This window comes from Gymnoscopelus braueri (assembly GCF_963280865.1).
Source record: "Gymnoscopelus braueri genome assembly, chromosome: 10".
NCBI lineage: Eukaryota > Metazoa > Chordata > Actinopteri > Myctophiformes > Myctophidae > Gymnoscopelus > Gymnoscopelus braueri.
This window is the reverse complement of record NC_137611.1, coordinates 48,197,166-48,219,580: the sequence shown is the minus strand read 5'-3', so window position 1 is coordinate 48,219,580 and position 22,415 is coordinate 48,197,166. Positions and strand designations below refer to the sequence as shown.

The 22,415-nt window shown below is 42.1% G+C and overlaps 1 protein-coding gene and 1 pseudogene across 2 annotated transcripts in view; one reads left to right on the top strand and one right to left on the bottom strand.

Moving 5' to 3' along the window:
• The first annotated feature begins 5,879 nt into the window (after positions 1-5,879).
• Positions 5,880-7,450, top strand: LOC308093651 (tripartite motif-containing protein 16-like protein; annotated as a pseudogene). The gene is made up of 2 exons: positions 5,880-5,960; positions 6,273-7,450. The product of its transcript is annotated as a tripartite motif-containing protein 16-like protein (transcript).
• Positions 7,451-14,934: 7,484 nt separating this feature from the next.
• Positions 14,935-22,415, bottom strand: part of adcy8 (adenylate cyclase 8 (brain)) — a gene marked incomplete at both ends in the record, with an annotated part of 127,005 nt that continues 119,524 nt past the window's right edge. The window contains 4 exons of the mRNA XM_080439980.1: positions 14,935-15,438; positions 16,759-16,883; positions 17,563-17,677; positions 19,819-19,911. Coding sequence (XP_080296106.1) covers positions 14,935-15,438; positions 16,759-16,883; positions 17,563-17,677; positions 19,819-19,911 — 837 coding nt within the window. The remainder of the gene's footprint in view (positions 15,439-16,758; positions 16,884-17,562; positions 17,678-19,818; positions 19,912-22,415) is intronic.

Below are 22,415 nucleotides of genomic sequence, written 5' to 3'. Positions count from 1 at the left end.
TGTTGTCAGGTGTAAACCTACAGGATCGAGTGGTCGCTGCAATAATGTGCCTTGAAGGCCAGCTGTCTGTCCTGGACAACACCTAGGCTCTTGGCAGTTGGAACAGAAGCCACCAGGGAGATGTCGATGGAAATGAGAAGATCCTGCAGGGTGTAGGACTTATTTATTTTATTCCTAATTTTTTATGTTTTTCCTTCTTTTGCATTGCATACACTGGTGTGGAAGATTGAGGACGGAATGGGATCTACAGCATTGGTTCTCAAGGTCGGGTCTGCGGCCCTTATGGGTCTGTTTGATGCAAGTCCTGAAACTGGTGAACCTCTAGTTGCCTAGCCTCGGAAACCCATATTTTTTTTTTGTTACAAAAGAAAAAAAGCCTGGGAGAGCCATGCAGGAACGATGGTCTTGGGACCTTGTTATCTCCTAACCAATCAGAGTGCAGAGGGGCGTCACTCTAAATTTGGTGACGTCAGCGTGCTCCGTGCACATGCCGGGGGGGGGGGGGGGGGGGGGGGGGGAGGCGGGGACATAGATTGGTGAAGCAATAGGAAGCCCCGCACAAATCCGGGCGGCTGAGTTGCCAGACCCAAGGGGTCGGCCTACATGAGGCTTTGACCCATTTCGTCCATACATGGGCATAAAAGTATGTCCATCTTGTCCCTTTTTTGACCATATATGGACACATTCTGTGTCTGGCAGAACCAGGTCTCCTGGTCTAGTTTTACAATGAACTACGTGGCCCCCACAACTGTGTCGCACAGCCGATTTGACCGATATGCCCATATATGGAAATCCCTGTTGTCATCTGTATATGCCCGTATATGGGCATTATGTGTCAACTGTGTGTCAAAGTTTAGGACCCGAATGAGAGACTTGAGGCAGCAGGACAGGTTTCTAACAGTATGTTCCTGTTACCAGGGAACACAAGGAGCACAATAAGATAAATACAAAGAACTGGGAGCACAAGGGTGAAAAAACAGGAAGACACCAAGGAGAATTGACCTGGGAGCTAAGGCAAAACACAAGGAACTGGATTGGCAAAAAGAACCAGTAAGACAATATTGGGAACATGGGGGTATAAATACACACAAGGTAACTAGACACAGGTGAACATAACTACAATCAATACAGGGATAGGGTACAAGTAAAAGGACACAGGTGCAAAACATTGGCTATTCACAAGACTGGTGAGACAAGACAGACAACAGAAGCAACAGAGGAAACCAGGAGACACTAGAACTAAAACTAAGAAACAAGGAAGACGCATTACTTCAAAATAAAAGGAGCAAGACACAAACTAAAACTAAGACACAAGGAACACAAGAAATCACAACAGGGGTATACATTACAGAACATGACACGGATTGTGACATTATGCCAGTTACTGTAATATTAGATAATTGCATGTATGTATGCAGATCAGAACGCCTGTGTACATGGGTGTTAGTCATGCATGAACAAAAGTGAGTGACATGCACCCACAGCCACAATAATGGAGTGAGCAGCGACAACAATGATCTGGTAACACTCACCCACCTTCTCTTTCTACAGCACTGCCACCAAAGTGTGGAATGCCCTGACAACATCCCTTAAAAAAAAATTTGGATCACCGGCTTCCTTCAAAACAGGCCTGAAAATCCAACTTTCAGGAAGCCAAATCTCACTTCTCCCATAGAAAGGTGATGGCATTCACTGCCCCCCCCCCTTTTTTTCTACTGTGTTTTAGTTTTGTTTTGTAGTGTTTTATATTTTTTGATGATATTTCATTTTGGTGTTATTTTTTATGCTGATTTTTTTTTATGTTGATGAATTGAATACATAGGACCTCAATGTAAACGAGTCCTCAGGACTTTTTGGGGTTATCCTTTTAGACCAAGTGTATGACTGCCGTTTCCATCTCTTTCTAAGTATTCCATCAATCAATCAATCAAAAAAAAAAAGTGTGACATCACACCAGCTTATGCAAGAGGTTGCATGTGTTGAAGATGACTTGATATGTCAAGAGACAGGGGGAAGTATAAACAGATTTAGAGAGAAAGAAAGAAAGAAAGAAAGAAAGAAAGAAAGAAGGTTTTGCTGGACGGTGCATTTGGAACAAGGACAAAAAAAACAAAAAAAAACAATTGAGGAAGGAATGGGGTCTAGAGCAATGGTTATTTAATATCAGTGTTATATTATCATTAAAATCTGAGTGTTTTGCCGATTATTTGGGAGCTCACTTGCAATATCCTCAAGCCCCACCAGTGGGCCCCGGCCCACAGTTTGGGGATCGCGCTCTGTGGAAATGATTACTACAGCATAAAGAGCTATAACACACATTTTAACAAAAAAGGAAGAAAAGAAAAAAACACTTACAGCACCATAACCACCTCACCACCTCCACCACCAACTCATAATGTTTTATTCATTCAAATAAGTTCTGTATTGCTTTAATTTACACAAACACCCACAAGCGCATGAAGGGTGTTGTGAGAGCGAGAGAGAGAGAGAGAGAGAGAGAGAGAGAGAGAGAGAGAGAGAGAGAGAGAGTGTGTGTGTGTGTGTGTGTGTGTGTGTGTGTGTGTGTGTGTGTGTGTGTGTGTGTGTGTGTGTGTGTGTGTGTGTGTGTGTGTGTGTGTGTGTGTGTGTGTGTGTGTGTGTGTGTGTGTGTGAAACTGTGCACACACACTCCTTGGATGCCAATTCAGAACCTCTGCCCCAATTTTTTCACATGGGCCTGTTATAGCGCCACCAGGAGGCCGATTTGTGCAAAACCCATTTTTGGATATTACTCCTACAGATTTTATCCAAACATCACGCGAATCGGTACACAGTATCTCTATAGTCATGTGATCAAGACGGATCTGTCTGATATTTCATATTCCATCCTGATTGGCTAAGGTTGGCTTCCAAAGTTTGCAGGATTGGTCCGTTTTGAATAAAATGTCTCAAATCATGAACGTAGTGTGCGCTTTCCGTGAAAATGTGCACGCACATTCCCACTAGGTCGAGGAAGAAATGCCACCCTTTTCACCTTGCCCTGTTATAGCGCCACCAGCAGGTCTAATTTAGCAAACACACATTTTTGCAACAAAATGCCTCAAATCACGAATGCACGCACATTCCTACTGGGCAGAGGAAGAAATGCCACCCTTTTCACATTGGCCTATTATAGCGCCACCAGGAGGCCACAATAACCTACCTGACCTGGCGTAGACCTGTGCTCCGAGGAGCACTTTATCTTGTTTAACTCTTGTTTGTGTTATGAACTTTTTCATATCGTTTTTTCAAATAGTTTATTCTGGTCGCCACCAAAAACTTTACTTTTCTGGATTCAACATTCAAAAACAGCAGAAGTAGCAGATCCTCAAGCTCTTTTTCTGCGCAAATGATAAAATAAAATCAACCAATGTATGAGGCATCACCAAAATAAAGGTTGATGGTGAAATAATCGCAACGCTTTTTCATATCGTTCATTCAAGTCGCTCCTGGTGTGTAAGACATTTCGTCTCCAAAACCTCCTAAACCTACTTTTCAGGATTCAACATTCAAAAACAGCAAAAGTTGCAGATCTACGAGCTTGTAGATCTGCAACTTTTGATGCTTTCGTGTGACGCTGTAGTATGATCAAGTAGGGCAAAAAACACAACAAGTAAAAATATGGAGATGAGAGGTTTCTGCCCGACAGCGACGATTTGCAGGTTAGGTTTAGGGTCTGGGGACAGAGGTATGCCTGTTGTATGCTGGTGTCGTGCACCAAGAATAGCTGATCTACGAGCTTGTTAGGATTGAAAATGGCACACACACACACACACACACACAATAGAAAAACAGAACTAATAATATTGTCGTCCTAAAACGTTTATGTCCTCACAAGTATAGTAATACAGACTTGTGTGTGTGCGTGTGCGTGTGCGTGTGCATGTGCGTGTGTGCGTGCTTGTGTGTGGGTGTGGGTGTGGGTGTGTGTTAATATTTCACACGCTTAGCTCATGCTGTTGATTCCGGAGGCTGAAACATTCAAACTATATTGTCATCCTTTTCTATTTATAATAGTCCTCACGCATGCGCGCGCACACACGCACACTCACACACACACACTCACACTCACACTCACACACACACACACACACACACACACACACTCACACTCACACACACACACACACACACACACACACACACACACACACACAGTACAGATACTCATGGTCACTGACACAGACAGAGCACCCCCCCACCCGAAGCTGTCGTCCTATATTCTGCCATCACCAACCCCCCCCCCCCTCTCTCTCCTCTGTCACACACACACACACACACACACACACACACACACACACACACACACACACACACACACACACACACGCATGTTACATAAAGCCCCTCCGCGCAAGCAAGCAAGGTGGCTTGCTGCCTGTTGCTAGGCAACTAGCCCCTCGGGCACGGCTGTGGTTCTGATTGGCCGCCGGTTCGCACCTGAGTGACTGCGATCCCAAATGGGTCAATGAGGACAAAGTAGACGAGGACAGAGGAAACGAGGAGGCAGGAAGCCATGTGGAAGTGTCCTCGGGAAAACCTGCTTTATTTCAATTGTAAAAAAGAAACAAAAAACAAAACAAAATAAATATAAATATAATGTATAGTATATCAAAAATAAATAAATACATGAATAATCCACTGGTTCTCAGTGTGGGGTGATTGAACAAAATGATTGATAGATTAGGAACCAATTGGACCCTTATGGGAATTGGTTACATTTGCACACTCTGAGTTAAATTAACACAGGATTTGTAGATCGGGTCCCTATATATATATATATATATATATATATATATGTAGAGAGAGAGAGAGAGAGAGAGAGAGAGAGAGAGAGAGAGATAGATAGAGATATATATAAATAATTGACGGACAGCTGACAGGGAGATGAGAGGAGGGCTCTCTCTCTTTCTCTATGAGTGTGTGTGTGTGTGTGTGTGTGTGTGTGTGTGTGTGTGTGTGTGTGTGTGTGTGTGTGTGTGTGTGTGTGTGTGTGTGTGTGTGTGTGTGTGTGTGTGTGTGTGTCTCGCTCTCTCTCTCTCTCTCTCTAACAGATGGTACCCTCCTCCATCTTAGCGGTCCTGGAAACAACAGTGGCAGAGGAGGAGGAGGCAGTCGCCATGACAACATCATCAATGCTCTGCTGGCTCTGCTGATGATAAAAACAGCCACTTACTTCCTGTCCCTATCTCACCCTGACAAAACACAAACATTGATTATTGTCCGGGGCGGTGGTTCTCAAAGCTGTGTCTAGGACCCTTATATGTGTTTGGCTGCGGACCCACCATTTGAAAATATTTTGTTCCAGGATTTGTGTTGCTAAAATGTTTGAAAAACTGTTTTAAAACGTCTCAAATAAAAATGTCAAATGTTCAAAATCTGCAAGCTCACAACGTGTCATCACGAAACGTTGTGAGCTTGTAGATCAGCTATTTTCAAATAGCTGATATATAGAGATATATAGATATTGTAGATACTAGTGCAGTGTTTGTTGTCAAGTTGGTATTTTGTACTACTTACTTCCTACTATCAAAGAACATAGGCGTCAAAATTGATTACGCACCAAATTGGGAGAGTTTGGGGATATCCATATGGGCAAATGTAAAGTAAAGGAATCAGCATGGGAGAGTTGGGGGGATCTCTATATATGGGTATAACATTGACATGCACACACAGGCATGCATGCAGGCCCACACGCACACACACACAAAGATCCCTGGCTTTACACAACAGACTTATGACATAATCATGCAAACAAATTGTCCTTTAAAGTCAATCGTCAAGTGAACAAAACATAACTTAGGTCTGACGGTAGCACCAGGAAGTTGGTGTCACGCTTTGTTAGACAGCTCACATGTAGAATGCCGGCCAAACGGCAAGGTGTTCAACTGGACCAGGAACAGTTCTGCTGTTCTATCTGTCTGGATCTACTGAAGAATCCGGTGAGTGTTCCCTGTGGACACAACTACTGCAGTAAGTGTATTGAGAGATACTGGAACCAGGATGATCAAAGAGGGAGATACAGCTGCCCACAGTGCAGAGAGACGTTCCTCCCAAGACCTGTTCTGAAGAAAAACACAATGTTGGCTGAGGTGGTGGAGAGCCTGAAGAAGACAGAACTCCAAGCTGTTCCTCCTGATTACTGCTTCGCTGGACCTGGAGAGGTGACCTGTAATTTCTGCACTGGGAGAAAACTCAAAGCTGTGAAGTCTTGTCTTCAGTGTCTGGTCTCGTACTGTGACACTCACCTCCAGCCTCACTATCAATCTCCTGCCTTTAAGGGACACAAGCTGGTCAAAGCCTCCGGCAAGCTTCAGGAGGACATGTGTTCTACGAGCCAGCAGAACATCCAGCAGAGAATCCAGGAGAGAGAGAAAGACGTGAAGGTGCTTCACCAGGAGTTGAAGTCCCTCAATCACTGTGCTGATAGAGCAGTGGAGGACAGCGACACCATCATCACCGAGCTCATCTCTTCCATTGAGCAAAGACGATCTGAGGTGAGGGAGCTGATCAGAGAGCAGCAGAAACGTGAAATGAGTCGTGCGGAAGAGAAAAGGAGGCTTGTGGAGCAGGAGGTTACTGACCTGAGGAGGAGACATGCGGAGCTTGAGCAGATCTCACATATGGTGGATCACGTCCATTTTCTACAGCGTTACACCTCCCTCTCAGCCATCAGTGAATCGACACACCCCATCAGCAGCAATGTCCTTCCTCAGAGATACTTTGAAGATGTCACTGTGGCTGTGTCAAACATCAGGGACAGACTGGAGGACATTCTTAAAGAGGAAGGGGCAAACGTCTCAGAAGCCGTGAATAAAGTGGATGTTTTAATGTCAACATCACCAGAACCCAAGACCAGAGCTGAGTTCTTACTATATTCATGTCCAGTCACACTGGATCCAAACACAGCACATCAATGCCTGTCTCTGTCTAAAGGGAACAGAAAGGTAACAAGGATGGACAAAAACCAATCATATCCTCATCACCCAGAGAGATTCAGTGAACGGCCTCAGGTTCTGAGTAGAGAGGGTCTGACTGGACGATGTTACTGGGAGGTAGAGTGGGGTGGATACCGTGTTAAAATAGTAGTTGCATATAAATATATCAGCAGAACAGGATATGTTTATGAATGTGGATTTGGATTGAATGATAAATCTTGGTCTTTGCAGTGCAGTGGTCAATCTTATACTTTTGGACACAGAAACATTGATACTAAAATCAACGGTCCTGCGTCCTCCAGAGTAGGAGTGTACCTGGATCACAGAGCAGGTACATGTCCTTCTACAGTGTCTCTGACACTATGACTCTCCTCCACAGAGTCGAGACCACCTTCACCCAGGCCCTCCATGCAGGATTTGGGGTGGGGGTTTTGGCTGGAGCCAGTGCTGAGTTGTGTGACCTCAAGTACACCAGACTTTGTGTTTCTCTCTGATTCCACAATAACGTCTTAGCAATAATGTTTTTTTCCCCCTCAATGTCAACATGTACAGCTACCAAAAAGAAAAACAACTTTCTGTTGATGTAAAGAAACCAGTATTGTAGTTCCCATGATGTGTTACTTTAATCATAATTATTTGTATTTTGTTTTTCTATTCGAAGATACTGTATAACATGTTTATCAGTTTGACTGGTTTGTTAAATTTGGTGTGTTTTGTGGTGGTGGGTTGTTGAGGAATCTAAGACAGGTTAGAAGTTAAGGTTTGAACTTCAAATAGCTGATTGTTACTGTGTGTGTTTCTATTGTGTACGTTACAACACCTTTGGGACATGTTGCAGCGCTTTCCTTTCCCATTATGGGTTTGTCTCTTGGTGTTGGAGGCCTTCGGAATGGAGGGCATCTGGGGAACTAACTAGACTTAACCACTTTCAACCTGACAAACCGACTTGGAGCATGTCATTATTACACCGACATTTTCCAAAATTGTCCATTTGTTTTATAATTGTACAAAATAATACATTTTAATCCAAGAAAGTGCGCTCGGGTGGTGCAGGGGTAAAGTGCCTGCCCAACACTGGAGTCTCTGGGTTTGAAAACACCTTGGTGCATCCGGCTTGGCCGGGTGTCTATACGAATACAATTGACCCTTGTTCACGGCAATACAACACATAACAAAAACAAATTATTGCTGAAATGTATCAAAATGTTAAAATAATAGTTAATAATTCAATAAAAATTTTGAACTAATAGGTGTAGTGTAGGGGGAAAAGCTAGAAATTAAATTAAATAATATCTTGGCCAACTGTTCTCATGTTTTTGTTACTTTCTTAATTTGTTTTTTCTCAACCATAAATGTACAGAATGCTATTTAGATAGCATGTTTGTTTAGACAGATGCTAGGTTTATTGGACCTCATTCATAAAGCGTGGGTACACAGCTTTTATATTAACGCAGAAATACGAGTGTTTCCACATGCATAGCCTGAATCATCATCATTTGTACGTGATTTGTTTGCGTCAGGTAGGCCTACACTGAAGACACTTGTATATGCCACAAATCATGCAATAGCTGTTATTAGAATGCCTTATTCATGCAAAATCAATTACAATAGTGCCAAACCTTAAATAAAATGTGCACAACATTCTGTTGCAGCTCATGTATGTCTGTTAAACGATCTATTGCTTGGATGCATATAGGCTTATGCATTATGGGCTTATAGTCATAATGCAATAATGCAAAATTCAAACAGATTCTTATTTATTTTTAAGTTGACACATTAGAGCTGAATATAATTAAGTCCCTCAGCGTGTTTGCCTACAACGTTTTACCATCTGATGAAGATGCAGTCTGAATGAATCCCGATAAGATAGGATCTGCTTATTAAAAAGACACATTTCTCCTCAGTGATCATAGTAATATCTGGTAATGCAATTGTGGCATTCCAGTTGGTCCTGGATTCTAGCATCATCTTGTTTGTGTAATCTCTACCTCAGCAAAGGTGAGCAATTGTTCAATAGAACCACCTACCATTCTTTAGCTTATTATATGTGGTCCTGTGATGTTAAACTTTGTAATCTTTTCCTTCTCATCCACACATGAGAGCAATATTTCATTCACGTTCAGCGGATTCGTTGTGCGAGGGACTTGCTTGCCAAATGCACTGATCTACACGTTATCAAGACGTTGCAAAGCTGTCGGGCAGAAACCTCTTATCTCCATAATCTGACTTTTAAAGTTTTTTCGTAAATGAAAACCCTACTTTCATATGTATTTGATACACTGCTGATCCTGGGAGCTGAGCTCCAAGATTTCCTATGCATTCGTGCAAATGGCAAATAAAGTCTGTTCTATTGATCATACTACATGCAGTGTCACACATAAGTATCAAACGTAGCAGATCTACAAGCTCGAAACGTGGCGCGAAGCAGCACGTTTTGAGGTTGTAGATCTGCAACTTTTGATATTTTTTAATTTGAATCCTGAAAAGTAACAGTTTCCACCTGACTGACAGAGACGTTATGCTTAACACTCTTAACATGCCACTTTTTCTTACCACTTGCACCACATCATCCATATTCCGGACGGGCGGGGACATTAGCCAAAAATAGCAGATCTACAAGCTCACAATGCGTGTAGATCTGCCATTTTTGCCCAAGACGAAAAAAGCCATCCGAGTACAGACCCAACTGAGGTCCAGTATATGACGGGCAATTTCACGCAGGCTTAACATATCTTGGTTTTGTTATCTTGATAAATGACAATAATGATTATCATCCGATCCCTATATCCCTATCTTGATAGCCTAGATGCATTGTTTTCTTTGCATCCGTTTTTGTGCATGTGGAAGAGATCATATCTATTGATATGATATGAAAAGACCTGTTTGTGGTGTGTTGTCACAAGTCTAATATTTATGCTGCCTTCCAACAGGCTCACTCTATGACAGTGTCATACAAAGTTATTACACATCTAGTACAGATGTGAATAATATATAACAATTATGTATGCAGGTCCATGTTCTATTTCCACATACTTTAATCTTAGGTTGCACCCAAAATCACATGCTACTGTACATACTAACCAGTATGCTATTTCTAAGCATGCACTTGAGGTTACACACGGTTGATTTCAGACATACTCACGAGACCACACGAATTGTTAGGAAAGTGCTCCATCTTGTGACAAAGCAGAGGTACTACACATACATGTCCCTCACTGTGGATTAGTTACTGTTTATTTTACCCGTCATCGGTTTCAACAAATTACTGCATTCTACATGTGTTTAATAGAATAAGTAACTGCATTCTACATGTTTAATACAATGAATTACTACATTCTAAATATCTAATAGAATAACTACATTAAACATGTTTAATAGAATATATAACTCAATTTACATGTATTTAATAGAATAAATAACGCATTATACGTGTTTTATAGAATAAATAACTAATTATATGTGTTTAATAGAATATATAACTCATTCTACAGGTTTAAAGGACGACTTCACCCATCTTCATATAATTGATCCGGTGTCCAGGAGGGCTGTGGACACTTCAGAAACCCCCCCTACCAGTGACAACATCATCAGGCAGTTTTTTGTTTTTTTCAAACAAGATTTCATTATTATTATTATGTTGTAATTAATGCTAGAATAATAGCTTCTATTTCAGCATGCTAACTTCCCAGGAATAGAAAGCTTGCAGTTTCTATTAGGGATGCACCGATATGGAAATTCTTGGCCGATACCGATGTTTAAATAACAATTTAGCTGATACCGATATTAGTTTATTTAGTTTTTGGTGTTATTATTTCTCCCTTTTGTGCCAGGGAAACAAAATACATTATAAGAAATAGCTGTTCAGAATCTACAGCTTGGTATATTGCAGATAACCAATACACCAACATAGCCAGCGCAAACTGAATGCTTATCAACAACAGATAAATATCGGTTACTGCCATCTGTTATTGTCAGCTTTATTTGCCGATACCGATATTGACCGATAACGGCAAACATCGGCCGATACCAATATGTGGCCGATGTATCGGTGCATCCGTTTCTATTACCTTGTATTCCCCATCAACGATGTCACTGGTAGGCGGGTTTGTGCATTGTCCACAGTCCTCCTCTGACTGAGACACAGACGGAGTAGACCAACATGGTACCATACTAGCATGAGCATGAGTGAGGACATATGAAGATAGGTTGAACATGGGTGAAGTCGTCCTTTAATAGAATAAATAACTGCATTCTACATTTGACAAAAAAAAAGAGACGAGCAGACAGGTGTGTATAAAAAATTAAACCCCTTTATTGTGTTCTCCGATATAAAAGAAATAGAAAAAAGAAATGTTGATATGGAGGAAGGGGGGGGGGGGATTGGGTGCGGGGTCAGGGTTTGAGGCTTGAGGGGTCCGGGATTGGTCAGTGCGAGGGCGACACGGGACAAGTCTGGAAGGGTGACGGACCAATCGGTGGCGAGCAGACGGAGGAAGAGGAGGAGCTTCCTCTGCTCGCCTCCTCCTCCTCCGCTCGGGACTGGTTCCGTTTTGATCCCCCTCCCCTTCCACTCCTCTCCTCGCCTCCTTCCCCTGTGTTTCCTAACGCACCGGTTCTCAAAGTGGGGTCTTGAGGACCACCATGGGTCCAAATGGCTCTGTAAACTCTGAGAGTGTACACATTTCTGTCTGTGTGGCCTATACACACTCTCTGGGTTTTTTTTTTACTCTTGGAACCTAATCTCCCAAATTCCTGTTTCAATTTAACTCTGAGAGTGTAAAAAACGTACACTCTCAGAGTTAACAGACCCATGAGGGTCCATTTAGACCACCTGGTGGTCCCCCGGACTTGACATTGCGAACGAGTATCCTAACGGAAGGAGAGGCTCAGTTCAGTTCCGTTTGATCTCACTCCCTTCCTTCTTTCCTCTCCTCACCTTCTCCTGTGTCTCCTTAACGGGAGGATAAGCCCTGTCTGTGACCTCCCCTTCTGCTGTAGCTCCGGGATGAGGTGTGTTAGAGTCCCACTCAACACCTTAAAGTCCCACTCAACACGTTAAAGTCCCCACTCAACATGTTAACCCATTAAGACCTGAGGCCGCTTTATTTATAAAAAAAAAAATCAAAAAAAAAAAAAAAAAAAAAAATAGCAGATCTACAAGCTCATAGTGCGGCACTCGGTGCTGCGCTATGAGCTTGTATATCTGCTATTTTTGAATAGCTAAAGAATTCTAAAATGACACAGATGCGTTCCAGGTCTCAATGGGTTGAAGTCAATCTCTGTAAAATAAATGTACATGACAAGTATTTCCCTTTTTCCCCGAAAACGTACATTACCTTTTTTTTTGCTATGTCTTTTCCCTCATTTAACCAGTCCCTCAGGGCTCTATACTGGGGCCTTTTCTGTTTTCTGTTATTGTGGGGAAAGCTTTCGCTGAAAATAGCCGATCAACAAGCTCACAACGCGCTGCATGAGCTTGTTGATCGGCTATTTTCAGCGAAAGCTTTTGCAACAATACGGCTGCTGTGGTTTATAAGTGGTTAAGCCCGATTGATACTTTGTCGAGCGACCCCGTGCCAACCTACAAGCTCACAAAGTGTTGTGTCCGTGACGCATTGTGCGCTTCTAGGTCTCCTGTTCTCAGGCATTCTCGGCGTGTGACACCATTGCGCGACGGAGCATAAATTATGCTTCAGTATTTCCATATCCTATGAATTATTCATGTGCTTAATCCTCCAGAACAATAGGTAATCCAAGAGAATGTACACCAAATGCGCCGACAAAAACAACAAGGCAGTCACTTCCTCGTTGACGTGGCGCACGGTGGCGTCGGGCTACGGGGGAGCGCTTGTTTCCCGTTGTTTCACTCAGATGCCACGCATACTTCCTCATTGCATAATGCTGCATTTAGTGAGGATCGTGATTGACGTAGGGTGTTGCCAGGAAGTGGAAATCTGAGAGCCAGATTTGGGTGATAAAAATCCATATTAATGCTTTAGAGGTATGCAGAATGTAAAGAACCACCAGTATTTTCCAGAGAGAGGTGTTTTACCAGACACACACACGCAAAAACATGTTTCTTGGTCGAGTAGACCTTTAAGATCCAGCTGAGGGTGGGACCAGCGAAAATGTCAATTTCTTACCTTTTCGAAACATCGTATCCAAAATGTGTAGGTCGTTCAGAACGCACTGAATGTTAAAAATTCACTGCAGGCTGGCAATACCCGATTTCAAAGGTTTCAACCTGCCGATATGTTTTGTTTCCACTCTGTATGAACCACAGACGTCCGTAGCATACCGTGTCTACCTTAACATTTGTTATACCACGTTCAGAAAAAAGGTAAAGATCCTGACACACTGCAAGCATCAGAATCAAGCGCTATCAAACATTGTTTACAACATTATCAAACATAGAGTACCGAAGTCCTGACGTCTCTCACGCTACCCCTTGGTCACAGAGTAATGTTTTCTATTGTAATTCCCATTTGGAAATCATACATTGTGTCATATAAGAACTGGTTTCCAAACATTTCATATTTTACTGTAATTGTTCTGTCTCCTGTACTATGTTTGCTTGTCTTGTACTGTGTTAATATGTCTGTTTTTGTATGAATAGCTATGTAACCACTTTTTAACAGCCTGCTTAGGAAAACTGACATGTTGATTAATATGCACTGTCCCTGGTAAATAAATGAATAATAAAATTAACAAAATGAGCCCGGAAATATCGTCAGGTATGTGACAATGTGTCGTTTATGTTATTGAGTTACATTTGATAACGTCTGTGTTTGGAGATCATTTTTTTGGTCTTTGGTCTTACTCTTTGGATACATTTGTACTTTTTTAACATCAGTTGATGCTTCATGTCCATGAGTAAAATTGCCGGGGCTCATTTGTTTATTTTTGGAACACGGTTCTTATATGAAGATTTCTGGGAATCTGGGAATCCAATGGAAAATATCCAATGGAAAATAATAACTCCGCTATCCCCGTGTGAGTCAGGGGGATAGCGGCCTCCAGCCTTTTCGGTGCTCCATTGTTTACAACATTATCAAACATTGCTTATAACAGCTGCAGCCACACTGGAGGCGTCACGTGGATACGTCAAAACCTGTTGGCACGTCTCTCAGAGTTCGGTTCTATTTTGGAGAGTCGACGTGCGGCACAGAACATCTGAGATGGGTTGGAGCAACTGAGAAAGGTGACCTCTTTTTATGTCTTGACAAGCGTCCCTCAGGGCTCTATACTAGCGTATTTTCAGTTTTTCAGTTATTATGGGGAAAGTTTTCGCTGAAAATAGCCGATCGACAAACTCACAACGTGTCGCAACATGTTGTGAGCTTGTCGATCTTCTATTTCCCCCACAATACGGATGCTGGGGTTTAAGTGGTTAAGATTTGCATTTTTTTTGCCAGTCCCACCCTCATTAGGATCTTAACGCAGCGGCACCTCATCCCGGAGCTACAGCTGAGTGGGAGGTCACAGACGGGGCTATACCTCTTCTCCAAACTTTCATTCGCGTTCAGGCCGGTTCGGCCTTATCCACCAGTGTTTCTCCTGTGTGTGTCAGCGTTCTCAAAATCGGTTCGGCGACCGCCAGGGGTCCGAATGGACCCTTACGGGTCTGTAATTCTGAGAGTGTACACATTTGTAGCCCTGTCTGTGTACACTATCGGAGTTACATCAGAAACTGAGGATTTCATAGTGTAGACTGGGGTTTCAGTATATGTATGATATATATGTTCCAGTGATATGTGATATGCATTAGGCCACGCATTTCTTTCTATTCTTTTTTCGTCTTTCTTTTTTTTTACTTTGTGACCCCAATCTACACCGTAAAACGTGTCAGAGTAACAGACCCGTAAAAAAAGGTCCATTTGGACCCTTGGTGGTCCTCGGACCCCAACGTTGAGAACCAACGTCCTACAAGACGGACAGGTTCTCCGAACTCCTCTCCGAACATTTCTCCTTCTCCGCTTCAGGCCAGTTCGGTCTTATCCACCACTGTTTCTCCTTGGTGTCCACCTCCACCACCACCAACACCTCCCACTCCCGCTGCCGCTGCCCCTCCCCCTCCTCCTCCCCCTCCCCCTCCTCCTCCTCCTCCTCCCCCTCCCGCCACAACCTCGGCGGAGCCGCTGCTGGTGGGCGGAGCCAGTAACGTCCTGCGGTTGTAGGAGTGGTGGTGGTGGTGGTGGTGGGCCTTCATGATGCCGCCGCCGGAGTTGTTGTTGTCGTTGAGGATCTGCTTCTGCTTCTGCCGGTTGAGCGACTGCACCAGGCCCAGCACCACGGCGGCCAGCGAGTACTGGCCGGCGCCGCGCCGCGGCTGCGCCATCAGCGGGTTGGGCTGCACGCGGCCCAGCAGGAAGTGCGTGCGGATCTTGCCCTCCTGCTCGCTGATGCCCTTGACGTAGATCTCGCCGCGGTACTCGAAGGCGAAGCCGCGCTCCTTCAGGATGAGGTACGTCTCCTCGGGTAACTGCGGGAGGGAGGGGGGGGGGGGGGGGGGGGGAGAGAGGAGGGCGTATACCGGGGTAAGTTAGCCACTTAAACCCTGTATGGTTGAGCGGAATCCCTCAGGGCTCTATACCGGTGTGTTTTATGTTTTCTGTTATTGTGGGGAAAGCTTTCGCAGGAAATAGCCAATCGACAAGCTCACAACGCGCTGCGTTGCAACGCGTTGTGAGCTTGTCGGTCTGCTATTTTCTGCGAAAGCTTTCCCCACAATACGGGTGCTGGGGTTTAAGTGGTTAAAGCTACGATGGAGATGATTATTATGTCACGTCTTACATAATCCAGGAATAGTGGAGTTTCAAACATGAGCAGTAAAGTTCAGTTCTGTTGGGTGTAATTGAGGTCATGAAACCTTCCAAGTTATTATTAATGTAGGACGTTAATGTCCAAGCAGTTAGTAAGCAGTGGTGGACAGTAACTAAGTACATTCACTTGAGAACTGCCGCTACGTTTCAAATAGAAATATTGTATTTTTGACTCCACTACATTTCTAGGAAGGAACCCTTGGGACCCAAACCTACAAACAACTATATCATGAATTAACCATTTAAGCCCCATTTCAAATGTTGCGAGAATAGCTGATGTACAAGCTCACAACGCGTTGCACCGCGTCCTTAATATTTATTTATTTACTCTGGCAGTGGAAGATTTAAGAGTCTGCACATGTATGGGATTGGGGATGTGTGGCGTTGCGAGGCATTGTGAGCTTGTAGATCGGCTTTAAAAAAAAGATTTGCCTCTTTCTTATATTATTTGACAATTTGGCCAATGTTTGACCAGTTTTTATAGTATAGTTTGTTGATTACTTTTGATGCAGTAATGGTCTTTTTTATTTTTTTCCCTCTTTTTTGAGGTATTAAAAGGGTCTTAAAAGTCCTTGAATTGTCACTTCATTGTCATCTGGGGACCCCCCCAAAAAAATCATGTGGGGACCCCCCTGGGGGTCCCGACCCACAGGTTGAGACCACTGATCTAGACAGATGCCAGGTCCATTTGTTGACCTGGCATCCTATAGTTTGTATAGTTTCAATGTACATATTACTATAATATATTTTGTAATAATATTATACTGTTTAGACTGATGCTAGGTTCTTGGTTTACCTATGATCCTAGAGCACTGAGGCACTACACTGTCTCTATACATTTGATGTATGTATTTACCTTACTGTAAATTGCTCTGCATTAAGAGCGTCTGCTAAATGCCTACATTAAATTAAGCACTAAAAAAAAGAAGAGAAAAGAGAAAATAGGAAAAGAAAAAAATGTAAAAACTAGAGACATAAACCTGTATTTTTCCGCTGACTCCGGTGCTGTCCATCCTGCTGGCCAGATTCACCGTCTTCCCCCAGATGTCGTACTGCGGCTTCTTGGCACCGATCACCCCGGCAACCACTGAACCATGGGCCATGCCTGGAAACCATGAAGAAGTACATTTATTCAAGTCCTTTGTTTACTAAGTACAATTTTGAGTTACTTTTTTAATTTATTTGTGTATTTCCATTTTTTCCCTATACTTTTTTAAAGATATTTTGGGGGTCTTTTCTGCCTTTATTTAGATAGTACAGTAGAGTGTGACAGGCTCGGGAATCGAACCCACGACTCGCTGTCAGGCTGCAGTAGAGTCTATATGTGGTATGCGCCTTAACCGCTAGGTCATCGGCGTCCCCCTATACTTTTATACTTGTACTCCACTACATCTCAGAGTCAACATTTTTGTTTTACTCCACTGCAATTATACATACTACATTAACCAAATAACCCAATTTAGACACGTTTCTGTGGGAAAGTGGGAAATAAATGGGACATTTTGAGTACTTTTACTTTTGGTACCTATATTTTGACGCTAATACTTTGGCAGGTTTACTCCAGTAAAATGTGGAATGCACATTGAAGTATTGCTACTTTTACTTAAGTTTAAAAAATAATGTATTAAAAAAATATTAAAAATACAATTATCTATTACAATTATTTTATTTTATTTTATAAAATAACTTTTTCAACCACTGATGAGCTAGCAGAAGATGACTGATAAATGGTAACGGTCAAACAGGAAGAGGAAGTGGTAAGAACAGGAAGTGTGCCGTCTCACCGATTCTGAGCTCAAAGTTGTTGAAGGAGTGCTTGTTGATCTCCTGGATGCTCTCGTTGAGGGCGATGGCAAAATCTGCCAACGCACACAGATGACCCCACTTATCCTCACATTGCTGGGAGGGGGAGAGAGAGAGAGAGAGAGAGAGAGAGAGAGAGAGAGAGAGAGAGAGAGAGAGAGAGAGAGAGAGAGAGAGAGACATACAGACAGTGTTGTAGTGTCATCAGAGAGGTGTTGATTAATTGAATACATAGGACCACAATGGAAAGGACTTTTTGGTGTTATCCTTTTAGCCCAAGTGTTTTACCTCCATACTGTTTAAATGTATTTGACTAATAAAGTATTCAATCAATCAATATTCCACAATTGTTGATTTATTCATTGTAGAAAAACTATTTTGTGCATACTAAAATAACAAAGAAATCTAATCGACTAATTACGACACCTAAAGCTTACTTAGGCCCTCATTTATCAATAAAAAGTAGACAACCAGCTTAAATTCAAGCCCAGAAATCAGCTTACAACCACGTCCACATGTGATTTATCGAGCAATTGTACACAGCCAATCCCATCGACCAAATGGTCTGAGGCTTGATAAATCTGACGGCTGAAACTGACGTCATTTAAATAATACGCCCTTAAATGTTCTCGAAACGCCCTATTTTTACAACACGAAGAACGACAAAAACAAAGTATGGAAAGCCAATAAGAAAGAGCAAATTCTCCGACGTGGAAAGTTTCCCCCACCCACCTCGAGGGTGACTCCGCGTCCGACTCCTCTCTCTCACTCTCTCTCTCTCACACACACACACACACACACACACACACACACACACACACACACACACACACACACACACACACACACACACACACACACACACACACACACACACACACACACACACAGTGAATGGAATTTTGTAATATTAATTTAACCCATTACCGAGCAGTACGCGCTCGAGTTATACTAAAATAAAGCAGTCATGTATTCCCCATGAGTCACAGGCCGCCATGACACCACGTTTATGAGAGAGTCATAATCTGAACGTTTATGGAGTGATTGATGAATACATAAACATTAATAGATGAAGGCTAGTGTGTGCTGGGATGGTTATATCTCCCACTGAGGCCCTGGTGGCCCAAACCCACAGCGTGAAGATCACCTGCGCTGGGCACAGGTTTGGAGCGTCTGGTTTTTATCCTTAACCCAGGTTGCAAATAACTCCAGAGGACGTAGCTACTGTATATACATTTGGAGACCTCACTGTCCATGAAAAGACTACAGCGGTCCTGACTCCCGAAAATGCGCACTGTTAAAGCACTTGTTTAAATGGGGGAATGATTAAGCACCTAACGTATAACATTGCAAATAGGCAAAATGTTAGATTGTTTTCATCGCTTGATTTAAATGTTTTGTCACTTGTCCATGTATGCCTTTATAAAATGTTATATTTTTACAGGGATGATTTATTAGTGTGTTAGATATACATTTTGAGTGGATACATGTGTCCAGATGCCTGTCAAATTGTTAGACAATGCTGCACTGCATGTCTACGATGGAACAAACCCTACAAAGCCTACACGACCTGAAACCAACTCAGTCAAAGTCATGATAGATTGATAAATCCCGAAAGTGACGGTGATCTCGCCGTATGCCCGTTTTTCGGTTTGCACAAGCTTGATAAATGAGGGCCATTGTGTATTTACCATTGTGCCATTGTGACATTTAGGCCTGTCACATTAATTGTGACAGGCCTAATATTGCCATATCATTTTCTTTAGCACAGCACTAGTGTCTTAGCCTGGCATGGCCAGACCAATACCACTGCGTAGATAGGGCTATTTCCTTTTTTTCATAGCTCTGGCAGATTTGTCTGGTTTCCAGGCTACCTCTTCAGACTCCACTCCTAGCCACTCCTAGCCCGTAGCACTTGCCCTAGCCTTGACGACCTTTGCCGGCTTATGCAAAGGCTAAAATGTAATTTAGATAGCATGTTATGTAGACAGATAACAGGTCATTGGATGACCTGGCATCCTTTAGTGAGTATAGTTTCAATGTACAAATTATAGATTTAAAAAATATATATTATACTGTTTAGACTGATGATTCTTGGTTTACCTATGATCCTAGATAACTATTTATATGCATTTGCTGTATTGCCTCGTGTTTACCTTGCTTACTGTAAATCGTTCTAGATTAACAGCGTCTGCTAAATGCCTTAATTGTAAATTGTACTAGTATCTACGTCTCACCTGTTTTTCAGGAGACAGACCAGACACAGCCATGTAGGTGCTTCCAATAGTCTTGATCTTCTCGATGTCCTGAAATCGATCCTCGCCCAGCAGCTATGGAAAAACAACACAGGGACAAAAAAAGGATTTCATTAAGTCACTTAATTCACTTCATTTTGGGTGGTAACGATGACGACCAGTCACCACCGGGCTTCTGGATGCACTTTCTATTAAACACCAATTTGTGCCATGAGGACAAATCGATGAGTGCAACAGAGGAAAGGTCTCAACTGTCACTTTTCATTTGTTCAGAAGACATCCAAGCAAACAAGCAGTAATGGAGAGTAACTTAAGTACATTTACTCAAGTACTGTACTTAAAGTAGCATTTTTAGGTATTTTTACTTTACTGGAGGACCTCCGATTTTCAATACTTTTACAGATGTACAAGCTTCTAGATCTGCTATTTTCAAAATGTTTTATGCCTATTGAACATGTGAAATGGGACATTCTGCATAATGAATACTTTAACTTTTGGTATTTAAGTATATTTTGATGACAATACTTTTGTACTTTTAGTCTACTTTTGTACTTTAACTCAAGTAAATTTTGAATACCAGACTTCAGCGTGTAACTGAGTATTTCTACATTGCGGTATTGATACTTTTACTTAAGTAACAAAGGTGAGTACTTTCACCACCAGTGCAAACAAGAAGGTAGAACCAAGCACTGAGCCTCCGCCTGTCGCCAGGCTGTCTTGACACAGACCAGTGTTTCCCAAACAGTGGGTCGGGACCCATGTTCGGGTCGCGGAACAATTTGTATGGATCGCGAGTAAATATCTCCATTTTTAGAAAGATGTTTAAAAGTTTAACAAAAAGGTCACAACTTTTCATCAATAAAAAGTTATTCCATCATTTTTCTAAAGTATTTCACAAATAAAATGAAAACATGTAATACTTTCCATAAATACAACTAAAAAAGTTTAAGAAGTAGAGAAAATAGCAGATCTACAAGCTCACAACGCGGCGCTTTGTGAACTCTGCCGCTGCTGCACTGGAACTGATACCTACAGTATATAATGAACAGATAATCGATGATGCACTGCGTGGGTCCGTACTTACAATAATATACTAATAATGATAATAATTACACAATTACAAACAGCTGCTCTGCAGTCCACACAGTGGACCCCGATGATGGCCTACGGCCAAAACGCGTTGTCACCTGCGTGTTTTTAAACTTCCTTGCTTCATTATGGAATAAAATAGTTTCTACTTGAACTGAACAGAGCTACCTTAGACTTTCTTTAAGTTCACCGCCATATTTTCTTTCACTGTGATGGCTACAAAGGAAATTAACTTAAAACTCTTGAACTGCTACCTATATGTTTACATTGACATGTCTTATACGTGCTGCTAAATGATCTTCTCTCACCTACACATGAAACCATATGCAAAAAAAGGTCAACGTATGTTCTGTATTCGTTACTGTTCTATTGTTGCACCTCATGTGCTATTTTAACATAATGTATTATACATGTTACTATATCTGCTGCTATTTAAACCTCATGTATACATACGTATATCGTCTCTGTCTGTTACTTTTCAGGATTCAAATAAAAAAAAATAGCAAAAGTTGCAGATCTACAAGCTCGACACGTTTCGAGCTTGTGGATCTGATAGTTTTGATGCTTTTGCGTTTGATTGATTGATTGATTGAATACTTTATTTAGAAAGACATGGAAACAGTACATGGAAGTACAATTCACAATACAAGGTCCTCTAAAGTGGATCGCTCATAAAAGCACTGGCTTATTTAAAATGAGATCCCTGTGCACTCAAATCGTGACACTGTAGTATGATCAAGTGGGGCGTTAATTAAGTAAATAATATAAGTAAATAAGAGATTTCTGCCCGGCAGCAACAATATCTGTTACTATATCTTCTACTATATCATGTACTGTACGTATATACTGTACCTATATGTACCTATGTATATTACTATAGCTGCTGCTATTTTAACTATTCCATAACTGACTTCCTTGTATATAGTATGTGTATATTTCACTGCACTCATATCAGGGATATCTAACCAGTTTCCTCGTTCTTTGCTTCTAATTTTATTCTTCTTCCCTTTCCTGAAAACCGCAAAAAAATATTTCACCCACTATTTTACTGCAAAACAGATGAGGGAGACCACTGTATTATGATGGGAAAAAAAGAAGGAAAAAAACTTAAAACATGCAGGCTATTTGGCAACGCATTTTGAGTAACACTTCCTCAGACAGCAATGAGGAAGAGGTGTCACTCAAAACACTTTGCCAAGTGGTCTGCATGTTTTTAAGCCTTTTTGTGTGGCACCTACTGTTTTACACTTTAAACCTGTGATGTGACAATAACATTTAAGTTGAATTGATAACCTCCCCCCCCCCCCTGTCTACTGGCCTTGTGCCTCCTGCCGTAAAGTTCACTGCTTGTCACCCCATTCTAAAAAAAGAAGTGGAAAAAAGAAAGAAAAAAGAAAGAAACAAATATGGAATTGCACCCAACACCCCCCACAACTACCACCCCATCTCCCCTTCCTCTCCAAAATCCTAGAATGAGCTGTTGCCTCCCA